The 23,215-nt window shown below is 45.9% G+C and overlaps 1 protein-coding gene and 1 long non-coding RNA gene across 2 annotated transcripts in view; one reads left to right on the forward strand and one right to left on the reverse strand.

Annotated features, from left to right (window-relative positions):
* Positions 1 to 157: 157 nt before the first annotated feature.
* Positions 158 to 7,394, reverse strand: LOC141416933 (uncharacterized). Its single transcript, XR_012441571.1, has 3 exons — positions 6,061 to 7,394; positions 5,846 to 5,921; positions 158 to 1,435 (listed from the first exon to the last, which is right to left on the reverse strand). It is a non-coding gene; the product is annotated as an uncharacterized lncRNA (long non-coding RNA).
* Positions 7,395 to 7,559: 165 nt separating this feature from the next.
* The window catches only part of Ephx2 (epoxide hydrolase 2), a 33,582-nt gene continuing 17,926 nt past the window's right edge, over positions 7,560 to 23,215 (forward strand). The window contains exons 1-8 of the mRNA XM_074055213.1: positions 7,560 to 7,752; positions 11,873 to 11,957; positions 14,877 to 15,036; positions 16,456 to 16,646; positions 18,229 to 18,351; positions 19,513 to 19,587; positions 21,481 to 21,576; positions 22,071 to 22,149. Coding sequence (XP_073911314.1) covers positions 7,652 to 7,752; positions 11,873 to 11,957; positions 14,877 to 15,036; positions 16,456 to 16,646; positions 18,229 to 18,351; positions 19,513 to 19,587; positions 21,481 to 21,576; positions 22,071 to 22,149 — 910 coding nt within the window. The 5' untranslated portion in view covers positions 7,560 to 7,651. The remainder of the gene's footprint in view (positions 7,753 to 11,872; positions 11,958 to 14,876; positions 15,037 to 16,455; positions 16,647 to 18,228; positions 18,352 to 19,512; positions 19,588 to 21,480; positions 21,577 to 22,070; positions 22,150 to 23,215) is intronic.

Consider the following 23,215-nt stretch of genomic DNA (forward strand, 5'->3'; position numbering starts at 1 on the left):
ACATGTGTACGTGTGATTGTTAATACTAGCTTTGAGACAATTAAAAGACACAACATACAAAAAATCAAAACACTCATATCCCACTATCCATGATCAACAAATGTTACCACTGTCATATTTACCTAAGAGAAAATGAAGTTGGATGCTTGTGGTCTTCATCTGGAGACTGGAAGATGGAAGGAGGAGGAGGAGTGAGGAAGGGAGGGAGGGAGAGAGAGGGGGAGGGAGGGAGAGTAGAGAAGAAAGAGTCCCACAGGCTGTATCAATCAGGATTCTTGGTTGCAAGCAGTAAAGGCCTATCGTTTAAGTAAAGCAGAAAATGATTTTGATGAAGGGCTATGGGGAGCTCACAGCAGCACTTAGAAAGCTGGAGGACCTGCTTGGAGAACAGTGAGGAACAAAGGATGCCTAGCCCCTCCTCATCCCAGCTCAGCCCAGTGGCCAGCATGGTGGGTCCTGATGCTACAGAGCTAGACGTAAAATCTTGCAGCATCAATGGCACTGCTGTCACTGCTGCCACAATTAATTCTCCTCTATTCCTGATTCTTCATGTCACTGACTCCCACAGAAAGGTCAGGGCAGACACATTCCGTTAGCCATGCACTCATGATCAAGATGCAAGGAAGACTGAGGATCTGGGAATCTGGGCCTTGGAAGCTTCTGTGAGGAAGTTGGGCTTTGTCATCTTCAAGGCAGGGGCCTTCCCAAAATATTTGAAAGGAGTATAAACGTTGGGAAGCCCCCAAAATCTCATGCTTTGGCTCCTAACATGAATGTAGTCTCAAACTTCCATAATCACACTTTGAGGAAAAAAACAAACAAACCACATGTACTCATTCTAAAGCTTATCCTAGAATTTGTTTTAATCAAAGTAATGGGGTGGAAAGAAAGTAGACAAAGTAAGGAAGAAGCTAGGGGCAGGTCCAGTCCTCGTGGTAGACATAGATCATTAGTTAGCGTTGGTATTTTTAACTTCCCTCCTGATTTGTCCTCTTCTATTCTAGAAGAGCAGGTTACACCCGCTCCATCATGGAAGGGGTTAATGCAATCAAAAGGGCTGATGTGACCAACTTGCAGTGGTTAAATAATTGGAGGCCCTGGGCTCAGGATTGTCACTGATGCTGAGAAGATGGACACTGGGCAGAAGCAGCAGTAAGGCCATATCAGGAACAGCATCCTGTAATTGGAGTCACTTAGTTGACAATGACCCGCCTGCCTTAGGTAAAGTTCGGTACCACACATCTGCATTCCAGTTTTTTTGATGGTGGTCCCAATCCTTGTGGTTCCTCCAGAGGCATGGCAGTGATTTTATTTACTGCTTTGTGAGGGAGGGCAAACTGCAGCATTTTTCTCCTGGCTCTTCAAGCTTCGGTGGACTGATGACAATAATGTGACACACACCAAGAAGTTTACTGTACTGGTCAGCTTTCTGTCACTGTAAGACAAAAGACCTGTGATAAGCAGCTTATAAGGAAGAATGGGTTTTTTTGGCTTATACTTTCCACGGTCAGTTGTCTCTGGTGCTTTTGGACCTGTGGTGAAGCCAAACATCATGGCAGGAGCACATCACAGCAAACTGCTCACCTCATGGTAGCTGGGAGACAGAGAGGGAGACAGAAAGGGACCAGGATCCCAATGTCCCCTCAATGACACACTTCCAATGACCTAGCTTCCTTCCACTATGACCTACCCCCTAAAGGTTCTACCACCTCCCAAGCACCACAGGCTGGGGACTTCGAGAGACACTTTAATAGCATTTCCTTAACTCAAATCTTGGCACCCACGGCCCAAACCACTTCTCGTACACCCTACAATCAAGATGATGGTCCCCCTGCACCAATGCACATCTCAAGGTCTTGGGATAGGAAGTGTCTCATGAGTTCTTTCATATTAGGAGGAAGGCAAGTAGGTCATACACAATAAAAATCCCTCCCAACCCCCTTGCTCAAGTCTTCATTATGTAGTACTACTTTCTGGTATCACATGTTCATTTTGCATGGACTGCCAATTCAGCAAATGTTTACTATCACATACAGTTGTTCAAACTTACAGATGAACTCCAAATCTTTAGGGAAACACATGCCCACCAGTCAGCCAAACCCTACATCAACTTTCTGTTCTTAGTCTGGTAACTCAAGAATACACGCTTACCAGACCGAACAGAGATGGTTAGAATCTTGCAAATGTGGCTGTGTTTTGTGTTCCCTTGTAACCCCCATGCTGGAGCATATGGGGAACTGACTTGGTTCAGAGAGGGAGAGGTGGTAGGGAGGGGTGCAAAGACGCTAGGCTTATCTGGTCATGGCCTATCCTTCAGGCAAGGTTGTTGCAGGATTTTCAGGTAAGGCAAGAGTAACTCATCAGACAGAAAAAGAGAAACATCTTTCACTGACAAGGGAGGCTCCATGGCATTCATCATGGGAATCTGTCCCATTCTTTGAGTCTCATTTCTTCCTAGTAACATATGGGAATTAAACTAATGCAATAATCACAGGATGCAAATTTGAGCCTGGACTTCAGCCATTTGGGCAGTTGTCATTTTGTTGTCTTTTATCTGAATGTGCCATCAGTATATTTCTTGAAGCATTTCTCCTTAAACTGGGCGCGATGCTAAACATTCTCAGTTGAGAGCATCACGGGGTCATTGTGGGAAGGTGGGAGCAGGGTTTATTGCAATTTCTGGCATAGGCATGGGGGTGGGGGTTGCAGCCCCCACTTAGCAGACTGTTGGTTTGTAAATAGATAGGGAGGTAATGATGACTTGACAGTTGGGTGTACTGAGATTGTCCTGATGCCTTGAAGAGTAACAAATCTAATATCTCGGTAGAAGCTAGTCATTTTGGCAGGAGGAAAGGTGACAAGGAAATAGGGACAGGTGCAAGTAAGTGGATTGATGAAGCTGTGGAAGTGTCCTGATTGCTTCAATTTTCTCCAAGAAATAGTAAGCAAAGACACTGGCTGAGAATAAGGGTAGGGGGAGACTCCTGGGGACTTGAGGAGAGAAAGGAACTTATATAGGCTTCTGGGTGATTAGGAGAAAGGCCACATTAGAAAAGAATAGCAGGAGAGGTACAGTCTGATGTCGTGATGTTAATGTCACGGGAGCTGGGAGCATGGATGAGCATTAAGAGGTCATCTGATTGCTCCCTGCCCAGTGATACAGAGAAAGATGGAAGAAAACAGCAGAAATTTGAGAGAACTGTGGTGGCAACCATTCCTCAGAGAAGAGTCAGATGTCATCTACAATGAGAAGGGAAGACAAAAGAGGTTGAGGGCATGGTGAATTTTACTAATGGTAAACCCTAAGTTCCAGGAGGCATGGTGAGTTCCAAAAGGTTCCAGAAGTCAGGGTGAGTTCCAAAAGGTTCCAGAAGTCAGGGTGAGTTCCAAAAGGTTCCAGAAGGCACTACAGAACAGCTTAGGAAACTGGTGAGGAATGAGAAGTGTCTACTCAAGCTGATGATAGAATCTTGCCATGGCTTTTGGGAGTTTGGAGAGCCAAGCTTGGAAACAAACAGGAGCCACAGCCACAGCCGAAATCCTAACACAAGACCAGACCCATTGAGGATGCTGTGGTTGGATGCTGACAGCCATGGAGCCTGTACCATCCTGCCAGTGTTGCAACCCCAGAAGCTGGCATTTGAGATCCTTCTCCCCGGGTCCCTGATTGGCCTACCAGCTGCCATGTGAAGTCTGGCCTAGTGCATCTGACTTGGGGAGCCGAGATCACAGGCCTTCTCCTTAGATTCAAGGCAAGCTGGAAATGGCTTGGAAACTTTGCATCTAAGACCAACATGATGACTGCAGATCACACATGGTATAATTTAAGCAAAATCACCACTGGGTCACCCTATGGACATGGAGTCCACTCAGGACTAGACTAGAGAAGCTCCATCTCAGTCTCCCTTGAGAAACTAGATGCTGCTGCTGCCATCACTGGGATAAAATTCTAGCTGGCACAGGTGTTTGCACGGGTTGCTCATCCTCGTGCCCTGTCACTTGACCAGCATTAGAGGAGCTTTGGAAATGTGGTGTTTGTGGCTTCTACCATGAGAAAGTTGAACTCAAAATGTGAGAACTATCAAAACAGAGAGAAGCTGTTTGAAAGTATCCCTGAATGACACATGTCCACATGGGGTGGAATTTTCTTTATGGAGGAAGAGCCTGCAGATGTTGGGTAGCTAAAAAAACAATGACTAATAAGAGAAATGACAAGTTGGTGCCACAGATATTCACAGTCTCAGTGCACTCACTGTCTCAGAAGCAACTAGCCACATGGGAATTCATCATACGACTGAAACAAAAGCTCCTTAATGCTCCTCATTTTTGTCTGTCATTTTTAACCTACCCCAAGTGCCTAGAGAAGTGTCTGGCACATAGTAGGAGTTTTATACATATTTGTTGAATGAATTAAAGAAATTCACCTAGCACATTGAAAAAAAAAAAAGAAACAACAACAACAACAAAGCATCAGGTGAAATGTGAGCTTAGCAAACCCTGAGGGGAACTTTAATTTGAGCTTGGTTCAAATGCCTGCAGAAGGGAGAAGCAGCAGTGTAAAGTCCTCTTGCCACCCATAAGAGTAAAATGGAGTTTTTAAAGTTGGGTCAGGAAACTGAGGCCTAGCAGGAGTTAAGGGTGGTACAAAAACCAAGACAAAACCTAATGAGCTCACTCTAAATTTGTCACAAGTTAAGTGTTTGACACCAGGTGTCATTTATGAATTTTCACTATATTAGCCAGGTTTTATGATTTGATGCTCACCTAAACATGTTCATAAATAAATACTACAATTAGTAGACCTGGGAAGTTGGGATTTACATATTATAAAAGCTATCTAGTTCCAGACTCCAGCCTAGTGAGATCTTTTTTTGGCAGTATTGGGGTTTGAACTCAGGGTTTCACACCTGATAGGCAGACACTCTATCACTTTAGCCATGCCCCCAGACTCCCAGCCCCCCAGCCCAGTAAACTCTTTATTTCTCTGTACCTTGGGTAGCAGAAAACATGGGGCCGGGATATGTGACCCATGAGAAGAGCAGAGCACGGTACAATGCCATCAAGGCCTTTAATCTCTGCCTAAGCAATCCAGTTCTGCAACTCACAGGTATTATAATATATTCCAGAGCCACGCTGTTTATTAGTTAACTGCTCTGGAATAAAGAAAAGGCCTGTGTGACAACACAGCAACTTCCTCCTAACCAAAGATGATTTCCACTCAAAAGGAGAGTTTCATATTTCTAAACTTCCTGTTTTTCTTCTCAAAGGAGGATTTATGAAGTCCAGTCCATAGGCTACTTTTACAAACAGAAATCACTGCAGGTATTTCAAACAGAAAGAGAAGGAAAGGATTAAAAATCTTTGAAAGGAATGAAAAACTCATCTCTAAGCTGAACCTTCCAGCTGACCACTCTGGAGCTGAGTTCAAGAACAAATGGCTTGGTGAGGAGCTAAGGCTCAGGAAGTTATTTGTGCGCCAACTGAGTCAAGGGGTGTGTGTGTGAGCGGCCACACTCCGTGTTGCCTTTCTATTAGTGTAATAAACACCTAAGGCAATCAGCTTATAAAGAGAAAAGGTTTATCTTGACTCACAGTTTGACTGATTGGCCCTATTGGCTATGCAAGACAAAAGGGCATTTAGCAAAACCATTCACCTCCTGGCCAGGATGCAAGAGGAAGGAAGAGGAAGAAGTGTGTGGGGGATTCAACATCCCCTTCAAGGGCACACCCCCAACAAATAGAAGACCTCCCACTAGGCTCCATCTCTTACAGGTTCCACAATCTCCCAATAGCACCATGGGCTGGGGACCAAGGCTTTAACACATGGCCTTTAAGGGATACTTACCGGACTCACAACATCCCGGAAGAGCAGGTGTTGAAGGTAGGGACGGAGCAAGGGTTCTGCTTTAGTTATGATAAATCTGGAGCCCAAAGGAAGATGTAAGTTAGAAATTTAAATTTAAGAGGTTGCATCTTACATAAATTACGTTGCAATTTGCTTTCCTTTTTTTTTTAATAGTTAATTTTACCTTTGAGACTACTAAAGTCTTGAGAACCTACCTTACTGTATTCCATTCTTTACCTCTCTTTCAGTCTTCAAACTCAGATTAATCAGGCTTCTGCCTCCAAAACTCCACTGGAAGTGCTCCCAAGCAGGGAGTGTCTGCAGTGTCCAAGTTGCAGATCTTGTTACAACATTTGACATTTGACCACATCCTGCTTCTAGGTGTGAATCTCAGAAGACACCAGCAGTCCAGGCAGGATCCTAGAGGATAGGAAACAGAAGGAACCATCTGCATGTTTCATGAGGGACAAACCAATCCAGGGTAAACCCACCTCTTTTCTTGGTCTGATTGGTGATTACTAGATCCAAAGAATGTAGAACTCCTGATTTCAGTAAAGCATCCTTTCTCAGTGTCCTGAGTCTTCCTCTTAGCAAGTGTGAACACCAGGTCAAAGACATGTTTTTAATTCACAGAGCTGCATTACAAGGCAGAGGACTGCAACAAGCGTACTCAAGCAGGGCTCAAGGTCTCTCTGCCTAATGAAGGTGTAGTGCTTACAGAGAAATAAATGGGCCAATAGTGTGGAAATAGTGTGACCAAAAATTCACTTTGCCCATTTTTAGACAACATTCTTTCAAGTAGAATGTGCAAAGGAGAAATAGGCAGAATGTATTTCATGTAAGCCTTAAGAGATGTAAGTATTTTGGTTGGCACACCATGACTGGAGCACTATGTTTAATTCTAGAAACACATTTAGTCTTGTAAGAGAAGAGCTTGCCCAGAAGAACTGTCAGGGTAGAGAGGGGTTTGTAAATACATAGCAAGGCCGTGCATTTACTGGATAAACCAACCAGGATCCAAGTACTGAATGAAAAACGTTTGAACTTGTGTGTGTGTGTGTATGTGTGTGTGTATGTGTGTTTGTGTTCTCTCTCTCTCTCTCTCTTTCTCTCTCTCTCTCCCCAATCTCTCTGTCTCGTGCCCCTCCCGGTCCCCCATCTCAGGCCTTCCTCTTTCTAGGCCCGCTCAAAAGTGACGAAAGTTTTGAAAGTTTTCGTTTAAGAAGGGATCAGGGCGGCATGGCTTTGAACTTTCACTTGAGGTTATGACATGCGATCCACTCAGAGGCGAGATTCTAGGTCCTGGGCCAAGCTCAGGAAAGTAGTGAAAAGAGCTGGAAGAACTGCAGCCCCTGGGAGTGGCACCTCAACGGAGCACCAGACGAGGACCCAGGAGTCCCCACCCAGCTCCTTTTGTAATCCTCCCATAGGAAGCGACAGGAGGCTAGAACAGGGTGTGGGCGGGGCCGGAGGCGGGGCGTCCGAAGGGCTGGGTGTGGGTGGGGCCGGAGGCGGGGCGTCCGAGGGGCTGGGTGTGGGCGGGGCCGGAGGCGGGGCGTCCGAAGGGCTGGGTGTGGGCGGGGGCCGGAGGCGGGGCGTCCGAGGGGCTGGGTGTGGGCGGGGCCGGAGGCGGGGCGTCCGAGGGGCTGGGTGTGGGCGGGGCCGGAGGCGGGGCGTCCGAGGGGCTGGGTGTGAGCGGGGCCGAGACGGCCCGGCTGCAGCTGGGACCCGGCGGCTGCTGGCTTCCCTCCAGCTTCCCGGCCCGTGCGCTCTGTGTGTCGGTGGGACGCTGCAGCCCAGGCCGCCATGGCGCTGCGTGTGGCCGTCTTTGGCCTTGGTGGGGTGCTGACGCTGCCCTCGGTCGCCGATAGCCTCAGCCGCACCGAGGAGGCCCTGGCGCTGCCCAGGTAAGGGGACCCGCGCCGCGGCCCCCTCTCTGTCCGTGCCGCAGGGGACCGGACACCTGCAGGTGGAGTTGCCTCTGTGCACTTCCAGCCCTGGTTTCGGTTTGTTCTAGGGCGAACCCTGCGGAAAGGTTAAAATAATTACCCGGCCCTAAAATACCAGTGGATGCCAGTAGATCCATTGTCTTCCTAAATGCTAAGTAATTAAACCTTGTTAACGACTCTAAAAAAGCTTCCAAAAGGCGGAGGAAATACCTGCTGCCTGCTTAATTCTGTTAGAATGGGTCTTAAAAATGTACGCAGGGATTAAGAAAAGAAAGTTATGTCCAAAGGCCGGTGTAACAGGTGTGCTTAGCCTAACAGCAAACTACAGAAAGAGCCCGCAGTCCACTGGGGGGGGGGGAGGCTAGGAAGCGTCTGCCCCCAAAATGTGATGTACCTGGGAGGCCGAGATAGGGAGGATCGCGATTCGAGGCCAGCCGGAACAAATAGAGCGTGAGACCCGATCTCCAAAATAACCAGAACAAAATGGACTGGAGGTGTTGCTCAAGCAGTAGAGCACTTGCTTTGCAAGCACAAAGCCCTGACTAAGTTCAAACCCCACCAAAGTTCAAAGTCCCACCAAAAAAAAAAAAAAATTAAAAATAAATGCAGTATATGGGATGAAATTCACTGACATAAGAAAAAATCTGTTATAATACACAAAAAAGCAAACAAACCCAAATACACCAATTTTTTTTGTGGGGAGGGGGTGGCACTGGGGTTTGAACTCAGGGCCTCACAGTTGCTAGGCAGGTTCTTTTACCATTTGAGCCACTCTACCAGCCCCAAATCCACCAATTGTAAAACTGTTCATACAATTTGACTTCAACTGTGTGAAAAAGCTGCAGGTAAAAAAATGTCTGGAAGAAATATACTAAAACATTCCTGGCATTATTAACCCCAGCTAAGATCATGAATGATTTTCTCTTTTTTGTACATTTTTGAATTTTCCAGCTTCTTAATTTATAAACATACATTACTCCTACAAGCATGTTTATGTTTAAATTTTAAATTTTAATTTTTTTTATTATTGTTGTACTAGGGATACATTGTGATATTTATTACCAAAGTTCTTACAATATGTCATTCACCCCCTTATTTTAAAATAAAGAATGGTGACCAAGACCTAAGGAAGAGCAAATTCTAAATTACTGGCAAGAGGAAAAAGCAGAGTGAAAAATGTTTGTGTTCTAAGTTTGCCTCATCTAAAGATTCTAGAATTGCTATGATACCAAGGCCAGCAGGACTTTTTCACCTTTGTACTATACGAATCATAAAAGGCCAGCGTCTGCAAGCATGACAAGTCAAAAGAAAATCTAGAGCAATCTTCACTTTCACAGATGTGGGGGCTGAGGCTTAGCAAAGAGGTTAATTTGCTCCACATCACTCAGTAGTTAGCCATAGGCAATTCTGGAACCAGTTTTTCTTCCCCTAATCCAGATTCTTTCTTCTCTGGTTCATGATGACTTTGCACCTCTTTTGGCTGCTGTTCTGGGAAAGATATCGGTCTGTCCAGGGTGAGTAAATATATCAATAGTTGAGAAACAAAAACAAACTGGCTACAATGTCCACAGTCAGAATAGTCACACTTCAAGTAATTAGGATTTGACAGAGACCTAACTATATTTGAGCCTGGGAAGCCACCTCTGAGCCATGCTTGTCTTATGCCAGTCATTTTTGGAGGAATAAGCTGACGAAGAAATTCTGAATTCATTGCCAAGAAGTCCTCTTTAACAGATGTTATTTCACTTCTTTTTGATGCATACCTTTGACATTAAAAAAGAGACACGAAAAGAGAGTAAGCTTTGAGGTCTGTTTGCACCTGTGACTTGTTGATGTGGAGGCAAATGTGATTTGTGAGTATACAAAGCACGGTGTCTAGCTGTGGGGCACTTAAAAGAGCACTGGTTGTTGGAGTCACCCAGGTTCACTGCTCAGCTCTGATATGTCCTACTGGGTGAACTTGCTCATTGTTTTCTACTTTTAGTTGTCTGGCCTGTAAAATAAGACAGTCCCCAAGACATTTATGAGGGTCAAATTAGGTAACGTGTAAGGTTATCTTTATATGTTATTTACCGAAGTTCCATGCATCTGCAAAGTCAGGTACGGGGCATGTCCAGTGTATTTGATATTGGGCTCACACACTCCTTTTGTTGCCATGGTTAGGATTGGTCCAAATTTCCATAAAACAGGTTACAGAAAAGCTAGCAGAACTTAGGAAGTCAGAGTACATGGCCTTGACCTTATTAGCCAATCAGGTTTGTGAGCCAACCACAAAGGTATTACATTCAGAAGGTGGATGATGAAAGTCTACTGTGCACTGTGAATTTTCAATGTCTACCATAAAAATTCAGAGTTGTGCAAAGAGCCAAAGTTTCAAGATGAAGGCAGTGCTGTGAGAGTTACAAAGAACTTGGAAATTATCTTGTGTCTCGATTCACCGATTTTGTTTTTCTATAATAGCCATGTCACTGCTCACTGCCTTTATGAAGCATCCTTTAAATTTGGAATTCATGTTTCCTGATGCCAAGAATGTTCTTGTTATCTCAGATTGCTGCTTCTTTTGTCTTAAATTCCCTGCCTTCTCCTGTTTTACAGATTCAGTGATATCCTCCTCTACACTTACACCCTTCTCCAGTTTCTTCTTCTTTAATCAGCTCCCCATTCTTGAGGCAGAAAAGATAATTTTTCCTGGCTCCTCCATCTCTCTCCTCCAGTGCACTGTAATTCCTTGCTTCCATGACAGTCCCCTTGTTTCCTGTGGGCTTCTTGAGAATAGAATCACATTTCTCCACTTTTACAACATAGCCTATACCACAAGTCTTGCACACCTCAGGCGCTTAATGAAAGATTGTTGAGTCTAATTGTGTATTGCTTCTTAAAACTGGAGGGGGAACTGTGGAAGGGCATGGAGAAACTTTTTGGGGTGAAGGGAAGGTTCCAAACCTGGAGTATGGGGTGATGTTCCCCCAACTGTAAATTCCCACAAATGATTGAATGGTCTGAAGACATGAGGATCTGATGGTAGGGAATGCCACCTTAATAACACTGTTCAAAAAGACTACTGGCGAAATGATGGCAGAGCCAAGGCTGCTACTTGGGAAGTTGAACTAGACCACAGATATCAGGTGCATGCCTTTATGTCTTGCCCAGGGTTGATCATTTTACCTGCTAAAGGGTGAGTCCGGTAAAAGATATTATCAGAAATGAAACTCCCAGGCTGGAGATACTTGTTCTCTTAAAAGGATGGTGAATAATTTCAACTAGCTTGCCAGTTACAGATGATAAGAGCCAAGGTATATTCCTTTATGATGGCTGCTATAACAAATAACATAGACTGGTTGGCTTTAGTAAGAGAACAGTCCAGGAGGTTACAAGTCCGAGGTCAAGATGACAGGAGGGTTAGTTTCTTCTGAGACCTTTCTCCTTGGCTTGTGGGATGGCCATCTTTTCCCTGTCCTCACATGATCTTCCCTTTGTACAGGTGTGTAACCAAATTTCCTCTTCTTATAAGGGCACCAGTCATATTGGGAAAGAACTAACCTCAATGACTTCATTTAACTTCATTACCTCTTTAAAGACTGTCTCCAAATATAGTCACATTGCGAAGTACTGGGGATTAGAAAGTCACTGCTGGAATTTGGGGGAAGATATATTTCAGTTCTTAACACAGGAAACTTAAAAAAAAATAGAGATTAAGATAAAGTAGAAAGTCAGATGTGTTGGTGCATGCCTGTAATCCCAGCACTTGGGAGGAGGCAGATAATCATGAGTTCAAGGCCACATTTGGCTGGGCCACATAGCAAGACCTTGTCTCAAAAAAAAAAAAAAAAAAAGACAAAGTGGAAACTGTATGTGTATAATCAAAACCAGAGGGGAAAAAATTTGTTCTTTGTGACGAATGTAAAGATGGGCATGGGGACAGAGGTCTCAATTTGAACTTGTCTGCATCTCCCAGAACCTGGCAGTATGCCTTTCTCAGAGCAGCTTGTCTGTGAATATAAATGGTGTGTGTCCCAGCTGTGCTACCAGAACGAGGTCATCAGCACATTGGTGACGCTGCTGTGTCTCATTCTCCCAGAGGCTTTCTGCATGAAGCTTTCCAGAAGGAAGGCCTGAATGGACCAACTGCCCACCTCCTGAGAGGGGAGATCACGTTTTCCCAGGTGAGGGGATGTCATGAGGATCCCTTATGGCGGGGTTCTCTGCTTCAGTTTCCTGGTTGACCTTCACCTCCCCAAGGGCAGGGCCATGCCTGACTTCTTCACTCATGTGCCTTGTGTACCCTGTAACTCAACAGGACCAGAAGGCCTGGGGACATTCCAGGTGACATTTAGGACTAGTTTGTGGTCTCTGCGAGCTAGCCAAGACTACAACCAGAGGAGCGTTTCCAAGAACTGGGAACTCTACGGGCAGAGAAACTATTTCAGGACAGGGCTGCTGGAACTATTCACTAGTAACTATACCACGGGTGAACGTTGGAGTCAGAGATCAGGATTCAAATCAGAGGTTCTACTACAGACCATGTGACCACAGCAAGTTCCTTAATTTCTTGAAGTCTAGGTTTTACCATCTGTAAAATGGGGTGATGATGTTCCCACTTCATGGGTTGTTGTGAAACGTGGGACTGCTTAGCACAGTTCTCCATAAATAGTATTATCCTTGTTACTACAGCTGCAACTGCTTTTAACAAAGTACTCAATTAGCATCTGTAAGAGAAGGAATAGTGAAAATCTGTTTATAAACCCACAAATTTAAAAATTGTTTTATTTTGAATTTTTTATGAATCACAGCCACCCATCATTTTTACAGAGACCTTGAAACCCACCCACCATGATAGAAAGAAAAGCCTGCCTGTTTGTTGCAGGTGATTGCCTTGGGACTTCGTATCTTGGGAACGAACGTGATCTTTTGACTTTTCATTTATGTGTACTATGAGAATAGAAATGTGCACACAGTGTGGAGCTGGGCAAAATTTTCACACTGAATATATTCATGTGTCAGCACCCAGAGCAAGAAACGAAGCATTGCTCATTGTTAGCCCCCACCCTCACTTATGCCTCCCTGGATGCTACCCCTGCACAAGCAGCTGCCACCCGCCTTCCAACCTAATCGACCACTCCTGCCTGTCTTGTGCCTCGTACAAGTGGAATAGTGCCGGCCAGTTCCTCTGCATCTGGCGTCTTCTGTTCAGCATTGCATGTGTGAGTTTCACAGATGCTACTGCATGCAGGTAGAGAGTTTCCATTGTCACTGCTACAAGGTGTCCATTGTGTGAGTAACCTCAATCTCTGTAGCCATTCTGCAGTGGATGCGTATTTGGACAGGGTTCAGTTTGGAACCTTCACAAATAACACTGCTATGATAATGTATACGTACCGCGATCCGTTCTGCTGCTGTTACGTCTTCATCAGTCTGAGCTGCTGTTACACGTATTTTATAGTCTAGGTGACCGAAACAACAAGCATTTATTTCTCACAGTTCTGGAGGCTGGAAAACCCAAGATCAAAGCCAGTTTGGTGTCTAGGAAGGGTTCCCTTCCTGGACCAGTTGGCCACCTTCTTGTTATATCCTCACAATAGACAAGCTCCCTTGGGGGAAAAAAAATATATGTAGATGCACAATGTCCATTCATGGGGACTCTACCATAGCCTTGTCACCTCCCAAAGGAACACCTCCAAATAACATCACCTGTGGGCTAGGACTTCAACATATGAATTTTTGGAGAGACACCTTTAGTCCATAGCAAGTGGCCTTAACAAAATACCACAGATTGAGTGGCTTAAGCAACAGAAAAATTTCACAGTTCTGGAGGCCGGAAGTTCCAGATCAAGCAGTCAGCAAGGCTGGTTTCTACTGAAACTTCTTTACCCACAGGGGCCACCTTCTCCTGGTATTCAACATGGTTTTGCCTCTGTGCACATATATTGGTCAGCTTCATGTTACTAGAATAAAACACCCAAGGCAATTAATTTATAAAGAGGAAAGGCTTATTTAGCACACAGATGAATGGCCACATAGCTTTGGGTATTTGGCAAGGGCAGCACATCATGGTGGAGCAAGCCACTTTAATCTCATGAACCAGGGACCAGAGGAGAGGCTGGGAGATTGGGGTCCCACAGTTCCCTTCTAGGGTATGCTCCTAGTGATCTGGGGCCCCCCATTAGACCCCAGCTCCCAAAGAGTCCATCACAACCTTGGAGAACTTTGAGAGATACATGGACCTTTGGGAGACACTGTCTATATTCAAACTATAGCAGTGTGTCTGTGTCCTAATCTATTTTTTATGAGGACAACAGTCATGGACTAGAACACATCCTAATGACCTCATTTTACTTGAATTACCTCTTTGAAGGCCCTGTCTCCAAACACAGCTATACCCTGGGGTGTGAATTTTGAGGGGACATAATTCAGCCCATAACAATTTGTGTCATTTCCATTTGGGGACTTGCTATTATCTGAATGTTTGTGTCCCTCTCAAATTCAATTGTGAAATCCTAACCCACAGGTTGCTATGACCTTAGGACATGGAAATTTCAGGAAGTAATTAGGTCATAAGGGTAGAGGCCTTATGAATGGGGTCTTGGTCCTTAGAAAAGGGACCCTAGAGAACTAGCTAACCCCTTCCACCATGTGACGAAAGTGAGGGCACACTATCAAACAGGAATTGGACCCAAGCCTGACCTCAAACCTTCTGGTAACTTGACCTTGATTTTCTCGACTTCAGAATTGTGGGAAATAAAACTCTGTTGTTTATGAACTACTCAGCTTCTGTTATTTTGTTGTAGAAGTGCAGATAGGAGTAACACTGCAATAACAGTGTGCAAATGTACTGTGGTCTATATCCATTGGGCTGTTAATGGACATTTGGGTAGTTTCCAGTTTGGGATTCTTAGGACCAGTGCAGCTGAGATCATTTTTTAATCCTTGTCTTCGGGGAACATATGTTGACATTCCCAGTGGGAATGTTCCCAGAGCAGAATTGCATGGTCACAAGGAATGCACATATTTGTATGTGATGGGCTGTGGCAGAGCATCTCCAAGGTGGCACCCATTGATAGCCCTCCACCCATTCATCTTCACAGTGGGTGCCACTCATGGAAGACAGCTACAAGAAACACTTCGAAGTCGCTGGAATCCTCCTCCCCAAGAATTTCTCTGTCGGTCAAATCTTTAGCAAGGCAATGTCTGCAAGAAGCATCAACCGTCCCATGCTTCAGGCAGCTCTGGCTCTCAGAAAGAAGGGTAAGGATCCTGTACTGACTGGTTGCTGGCCTGACCACTCCAGAGCCCTTGGGAGGGTGAGGTCAGAATATAACTTAAGTGTGTTTTGAGGTCACAGATCTTCTGGGCCATGTCAGAAAATGGCCTTAAAGTCACTTTACCAAATGGCAAGAAACAGCACTATTTCTTGGGAAATAGATGTTTTTATCTAATAAAGCAGTTTGTACCAGTGACAGCCTTGAAATAACCCAAATGACTCAAGGGTCTGCCACAGTTTTAAAAGCAAGGCCTTTTAAGCAACTGTGATTTTCCCAGCCTCTGGGTGTCAGGGTAGCTAACACAGGTTGAGATTATGTCACATGGTCTAAAAGACACGGGGTCATGTCTATCCAGTGGCATGGATTTAGCATTAGTGCCTGACTCTTCTTCATGGGCATCTCAGCCTTTTATCAGACTTAATCAGTGTAGCTAAGTCACCTGTCTTCATCCCTTTTTTTCTGTGCAAACAAAATACACCATTTATAAAGAACAAGATTTATTTCTTCTAGTTTTGCTGGGAAGTCCAAGAAGGAGGGGCTCACATCTGGTGAGGGTCTTCGTGCTGTATCATGCCATGGTAGAAGGCAGAAAGGCCAGAGAGGGTGTGAACACTGGAGAGACCACGCTATCCAGTTTGCAGCCTCAGGCTGTCTTCTAATCAACATTAATCATAATCTGAGTTCTCGTTGGACCCCACCTCCAAAGACTCTCGCATTAGAAATTAAGTTTTCAACCCATGCCAAATGGGGACACGTTCAAACCTTGGCACCATCCCGTGCCCAGGGCTCCCCCTTCATAGTCCGTGGAAAGGGCCTCAGCTCACCTGTGTCCTGTTTCCAGTGTGCCCTGGCTGGGCAGAGACAGCCAGAAGATAGTGCTGCCTCTATTTCTAGTGCTCTAGTTTTGAAATAGGAGTGCAGTTCCTAGTGGCCACATTTTGAGACATAGTTGGGCACAGTTTTCAGTAGACTAGAAGGTCCCCTGGACCTCACAGTGTGATACTGGGCAGCTCGTATCTAGTCAGAGTTTCAGGTAGCAGATCTGTTAGTACAGGACAGGAAGATCCCCCCTGACCACCTAGAGGAGGTGAGGACCTGAGCTGATGAAAGCTAAAACACTTTAACCAAGTGTCACAACGCTGTTGTACAAGGGACGAGGCATTGCAGCCACCACACATGGTCTTCAGAAGGCCCTGAACCCAGCTCGCTCCCAGTCTGTGCCAGGAGGTGCTCTTGGGTAGAGATGACTCTCCAACTTGTCTGTTGAAAGCTGGGCATAAGGGGACTGATGGACGTGTGCAGGGCCCTGTTCAGCCCCATTATCGAGGCCCCTCATGGGGCATCTGTTGCATCTTAGGACAAAGTTCTGTAGCTGGCTGTTCACGGCTAACTTTCTGCTCAGGATTTACAACCTGCGTCCTCACCAATAACTGGCTGGACGACAGTGTGGAGAGAGGCAGCCTGGCCCAGCTGATGTGTGAGTTGAACCAGCACTTTGACTTCGTGATAGAGTCGTGTCAGACTGGAATGATAAAGCCGGAGCCTCAGCTCTACAAGTTTGTCCTGGACACTGTGAAGGCCAGTCCCAGTGAGGTATATGGATGCTTGCTTTCGGGAGAAAGACTGTCCCAGACACACTGCCACCAGAAAACTGAGGAGCCTGGCCAGACAGTTCTAGGTCTATTTCTCTAGGCCAGAATGTCTCCTAAAAGCTTTTTAACCCATCTTTCAGTCTAGAAAGTTCTACCAGAGGTGGGCATCTGGCCCCTTTTGTAGCTCTTACAGGACTTTGGTCAAAACAGGTATCATCAAAAGCCATTAGACCAGCTGCCTAGTTTATTTATGGAGCAATGGAGACCCTGGGAGATTTTGCCAAGACCACCAGGTTAGTGAGGGTCATCCTACCAATAGGTGAGCAAGGATCAGTTTCCATATTGCTGTAGCCTCCTTCCAGGCACCCTTGTGCCCCCGAAGCCTGTCTATGTTCTCCCCAGGATTACCTACACTAAACTGCTCTTGTCATGGTGGATTCCTACTCCAGTCTTCAAAGGCAACTGGACCAAAATTAACTTTTTCCTTCACCTTCTATCCCTCTCTCTTACTGACCCCACCTCACTGCAAGCTGATTAGAAAAAACCCTGGACCCCATCCTTGGGGACCTGTGATGTGCTTAGTCCCAGGAACATTCCCTTCATCCTCTTGGAGATAACCTCTGCTCTTCTCTGCACCTGGAGGCAGATGAGAGCGGTGCTCCAAGTGCAAGTGTGCACATGAATCTAGCAGTCTTCCCATTCATGGTTTACGGGCTGCCCTTGACCAAGACATACCCATGCTTGCTTCTATAACTTTCAAGGTTTTTTTTTTCATTAAAATTTTAAACCTTTACTCCATACAGAATTTATTTTGGACTTATTTTTGGTGGTTCTGGGGCTTGAACTCAGGGCCTCACACTTGCTAGGCAGGTGCTCTACCACTTGAGCCACTCCACCAGCCAGAATTTATTTCGGAATAGGATGTGAAATCAGGATTCACTTTGCCCCACCAACCAGCCAGTCAAGATCACTCAGTAATTCTCCTCACTGATTGGACGTGACACCTTTTTAGAAACCATCTCTTGTTTGTGTTTGAGTTTATTTTTAGACCCTCTTCTATTTGATAGACATTGCTATTTCTTTTCTAGTATCCAACTTTTCTACTTTTTGTAGGTTCATCACTTGGTTTGTTATCTGCTCTCATTTGAGTTCCTTCACAGCTTTTTTTGAGGGACACTCACACATGTTGGATTTTCCCAGAGGAATTTTCATGTCGTATTGACAAGCTTATAACATCCCCTAACCGCCTTGCAGTTTCAGAGTTGATGAAGCCAATAGTTACATGTGATGACCTATATATTTATCTGTGTTTGTGAGTGTGCTTATATAGTTAAATGTAGTTTTTGCTGTGTTGTTCTGTAATGCTAGGACTGGAACCCAGGGCCTTGTGGATGCTATAAAATGCTCCACCACTGAGTCCCAGCCCTAAATGTTTTTAATTTGAAGGGTAAATGGGAACCTGGAGAGGAGGATTCTTAATCTGATTATAAAATAGCCGGTTTGCTCTTTACTGTGCTTTCCACTGCTAGGCTCTCTCATGCAAGAGTTTTTCTTTGGTTGATGTCCACATTGTTTTGGTCCAGGTTGTTTTCCTCGATGACTTTGAGAGTTATCTGAAGCCAGCCCGTGACTTGGGAATGGTCACTATCCATGTCCAGGACACCAACACTGCCCTGAAAGAACTGGAGAAAGTCACCGGGACACAGGTAACATCGCGTCTAAGTGGAGTGTGGTTTCCTGCCTCTGTTCTATGGTTTTATGTAGAGAGAAGAGTGAGCAGGGACCTGGGCTCATGGCACTCACTGTTCCGTGTGTGATCCAGAAGCACCTCCACAGGGGACTCCATCATCCACGGTGCAGTGAGCACCACCAAGAGCTTTTCTTTCTCTGTAGTTGGCGAGCAGGAAACAGGCAACCTGAGAGCAAGAGTTTAAGCCAGTCTTTGTGCCAGTGTCAAGGAACCCAGACAAGACAGGCCCATTCAAAGCCTCCCGGCCTTGCTCTCTAGAGTAAATCTGGAGCGTTCTTTTTACTTTTTTCTTGGTTCTTTTTTGAAATGGGATCTTGCTATGTTGTCTATGCTGGCTTCAAACGCCTAGACTTAAGTGATCCTCCTTCCTCACCCTTGCAGGAACTGGACTAATGCCACCAGGTTCAGCTAACTGTGGAGAATTCTTCCTCTTAAGAGGCATGGTCCTTATGCTCAGGTGGCAGCTGAACAGTTCCTCCTAGCTCATGCCATTTTGGCAGTCACAGGGAAACTTTTAAGTAACACCTGTCCCTCACACGGGACAGGACAGTCTTAACAATGCCCCTGGGGATTTGCCAGCACCTTGGCTCTAAGGCATTCCTGTTTCCTCAGGCTGAGCTTTGATCACTGGTCCCGATCCACCAAACCCCCAGGGTGAGCTTCCTCCAGCCCTTTGCGGCAGTGGCCCTGGCTTCTGCCTGTTGAGGGGAGAGAAGGGAGGAGGGAGCTGCACACCCTAGAGGTTGTGACTCCATGGCTTCCAGCCGTTTCCTCAGACAAAGCTATGTTCTCCACGAGGGTCATCACCAAGCACCACAGCTTGGGTGAATTCAACAATGGATATTTATTACCTCCCTTTGTCCAGGAGGTTAGAAATCCAAGGTCAAGGTGACAGCAGGGTTGGTTTCTTCTGAAGAGTCTTCTTGGCTTGAGGGAAGGTAGGGAAATGAAGTCCAGCTGTGCCCAAAAAGGAGCGACATAGGACTGCCAGGAGAAGTAGGACTTGGGGGCGGCAGGGGTGACCTCCGGAGTCTCTGGTAGAGTTCATTGGCTCACTCTGAGAACAGCACATGGAAGGCTGCTGCACTGTCTCTCACTAAATCTTTTGTACTTTCAGCTTCTTCACCCCAAGGCCCCTCTGCCAATCACCTGTAATCCCAGTGACCTGAGCCACGGGTATGTGACCATAAAGGTAAGTCAACTGAGTGCTCTCTGCCAGGACACATAGAATGACCTGTAGAGACATTTGTGCAATATCACGCTTGGACATCCAGTATTTGTAAGGAAAGGACATTTCCCATTCCTCAGAAATTGATAGACACCAGACCCTGCAACAATTACATAAAGTATGGTGACCAATGTAGTCAAACCCCCAAAGACCAGTATGGCCTCCGACAGCTTGGGGTACTGAAGCCTGTGCACAGTTTGCCTGTGTTCCAGGCAGAACAGTTTTTCATTCAACAGCTATTTATTGAGCACTTCCTTTGTGGCAGGCACAGGCTGGATGCGAAGGGTGCAGTAATGAACAGGTACCACTTCAAGGATGAAGAGGGGGAAAAGGCCATTACACTGCCCAGCAGTCAGGGCCATGGCAAGGCAAGGCCAAGGCCATGTGTGGAGCAGTCCCAATCCTGCCCCAGCCAACAGATCTGCTCCAGCCACTGACACAGAGTTTAAAGTTCACTTGGGGATCTTTCTTCACTTGTCTTTGTCCATTTCAATGTAAAGAGAGGGAAAGGAATGGTCAGCTCATGAACAGAACAAGGCCAGTTGCTCTGCAGCCAGATCAGACCAACCCATGGCTTTGCCATTTGCTGAAATGAAACCCTTGAGCAAGCCTCTCACTCTTAGCTTTAGTGACCATGGCTTTATGAGATGATGACTGCACCTTCCCAATGTTCCTACTGAGGATCCAATGAAATGTCAAGTGCAGTCTGCCAGACACAGGACCCAACACCTCCATACTCAACAGTCAGGAGCTGACCAATAAGAGAGGTGGTAGCCCAAGCTGTACTGCTTTTAGGAGTCTTGTGGCTTTGGAGGGTAGTTCTACATGTACTTACAGGAACATGCTGTTTGCTGGACACATGCAGAAGTCTTAGGATGAATGGATGGTGCAGTCTAATGAGATGTACAGTCATAGCCCTGTGGCTACTTCACAGGATGAGATCCCTGTTGTGCCCAAATGTGCTTGGAATAGGCTCTGACAGCGGAATAGCCCAGCTCGCATCATGAAGTGGACAGCCATCAGAAGGAAGGGCTTTTCCTGTGCTGTATGCTACTGTTGAGTATCACTGAGCCCCCTCCATCCCTGGGTCCTCCTGAGGGGTGTGATTAATAAGGTCCCTTCAGATCTCATCTCTAACATGGATGGAGAGGACAGGCTTCTTGCCTGGGGCTGGGGGCTTGGTTGGAACCATGAATAGGGTTATTCTGGTACTCCTTTTGCATATCCATCCAGTGTCGAGAGATTCCTCATTTGGCCTTCAAGGAGTTTAGTCAGAACTGCTTTCATTGACAGAGCATTCATTTCTCCTGATCTTAGCCCATTGTCCAGAACCCAGTCATGCAGCCCCCTCAACTGTAAGGAGAGGGCGGTGTGTTTTGGGATGTCATCATGTGCCAAGAGGATGCAAAGACACAGACATCTTGAACCCGGAAGTCTTGTCTCTCCCATTCGGTGTTCCCTGCCCACCAAGGACTACAGGTATAACACAGCCTGAAAATTTTTCATGTTTAAGAAGTAAACAGTGTTTAACAAAGTAATCTGGGATTCTGCACATCAACCTCCAGCTGGAAATATTGACAACAGGGCAGAGCAGAGTCAGAAATCCAACAGTAGAGGGTTAGAGAGGAAGGTGATTTTTTTGTTTGTTTGTTTGTTTCCAACCTCATCATCTTCTTTTCATGTCACAGTGAAGTCTGTGTGTTTGATTGTCCACTTTAGCCTGTGTCCCTTCCCAGCCGACGCTGGGGTCTTGAGCTGAGAAATCTGGGTCCTGTGAGATCTGGCCACCCATTGAGATGGCCCACAGGCCACCCAGCATGATGCTGCTGGTCACTGTCCCTCCCCTGTCTCCCACAGCCTGGGGTCCATTTGCACTTTGTGGAGCTGGGCTCTGGTCCTGTCGTGTGTCTCTGCCACGGATTCCCCGAGAGCTGGTTCTCCTGGAGGTACCAGGTAAGGGAAACTGAGGCAGGTACCTCCCAGTCAGGAGGAGGGGAGGGGACCTCTAGATGGTGTGGCCCAGCCTAGAAAGTGATGAAGAAGCTGAAACCTGATCGTCTCCACTCTGTAACCACAAGGCCTCAGAAATGATAGGGAAGAGAAAGCTCTAGACGAGCTGTGCTGGGCTGTGCTAGGCCCTAAGCACCTATGTCTTGAAGATGCCCTTCCCCCCTTGCTGGGAAGTCTTGGTAATGAATGCAGAACTCTGTAAGGGTTTTGACAGAAAAGATGCTCTCTTAGATGTGGCATTGATGCAGTGCACAAACCCCAACACAGTTCATGGCAACCCAATCAAGTAGGCTCCTTCCCGCACCATGGTGGGAAGACCAGGTGGCACTTTGGATTGAAAAATTCACCAGAACCTGGGATGGAGGGAGGTAAACATGGAATGTCACGGCAGACCGATGAGGTCACACTGCACTGTGTCTGAATTGTTTGTTTTCCAGATTCCTGCTCTGGCCCAGGCAGGGTTCCGGGTTCTAGCTATGGACATGAAAGGCTATGGAGACTCATCCTCCCCTCCTGGTGGGTTGACTGTCCTGTGTGGTTGTGCTTTTCCTTGTCCCACTGAGCTTGCCTTGTCCCAGTCAAGCATGGCATCCCTCAGGAGTCCAACTTGCCTCCTCTCCTTTTCCTGCAGGGTCCTGTGTCTATTCCTTTTAAGTCTCAGATGTTCCTACTCCCGAAGCTATGAATAAGCAAAAAACTAGGCAGAACTCCTGTCAACCAATAACTCAGGTGTGATGGAGGGTGCCTATCACACCAGCTCTGTGGGAGGCATAGGTAGGAGGATCACGGTCTGAGGCCCCAGGCATAAATGTAACACCCGACCTGCAAAAATAACTAAGCAAAAAAGGACTGAGGGCATGAATCAAGTTGTAGAACACTTGCATAACAAGCACAGAGCCCTGAGTTTGAACCCCAATACCACCAAAAATAAGAAAAGCCTTCAGCTCAAACATTTGGGTACATTCAGCTCCAGTGTGCAGTTTTAATTTAATTATTAAATATTTGATTTTTATTTATATATTGTACAGATATATAGTTATATATATATTGAATTCAGATATTCATATGCCTGAATCTCCTAGGCAAAGGATAGTAAAATGACTTAACATTTACTCTAGAACACTATGAAAGATGAACGAACCTAGTACCATTGGCTCACACCTGTAATCCTAGGTGCTTGGAAGGCAGAGATCAGGAGGATCATGGTTCGAAGCCAGCCCTGGGCAAACAGTTCTTGAGACCAAATCTCAAAAATACCCAACACACACGAAAAAAGGGCTGGTGGAGTGGCTAAGTGGTAGAATGCCTGTGTACCAAGCGTGAGGCCCTGAGTTCAAACCCAAGTACCACTGGAAAAAAAAAAAGTGAACAAGACCTTACAAACTGGAACTGTCCCAGACAATCTGAGTCATATGATCTTACCCCAGTTAAAACTATTTTTTAAAAAATATGATTTAGATGTTAACTATTGTTGAAAGATCATAGGCAAGATAAATTCTAAAGCCAGGCATCAGCCGGGCATGGTGGGCACACCTTCCCACTCGGGACTCAGAGGCAAGAACATTGAGATCAAGGCCAGGCT

Source organism: Castor canadensis, chromosome 14 (assembly GCF_047511655.1).
Source record: "Castor canadensis chromosome 14, mCasCan1.hap1v2, whole genome shotgun sequence".
NCBI lineage: Eukaryota > Metazoa > Chordata > Mammalia > Rodentia > Castoridae > Castor > Castor canadensis.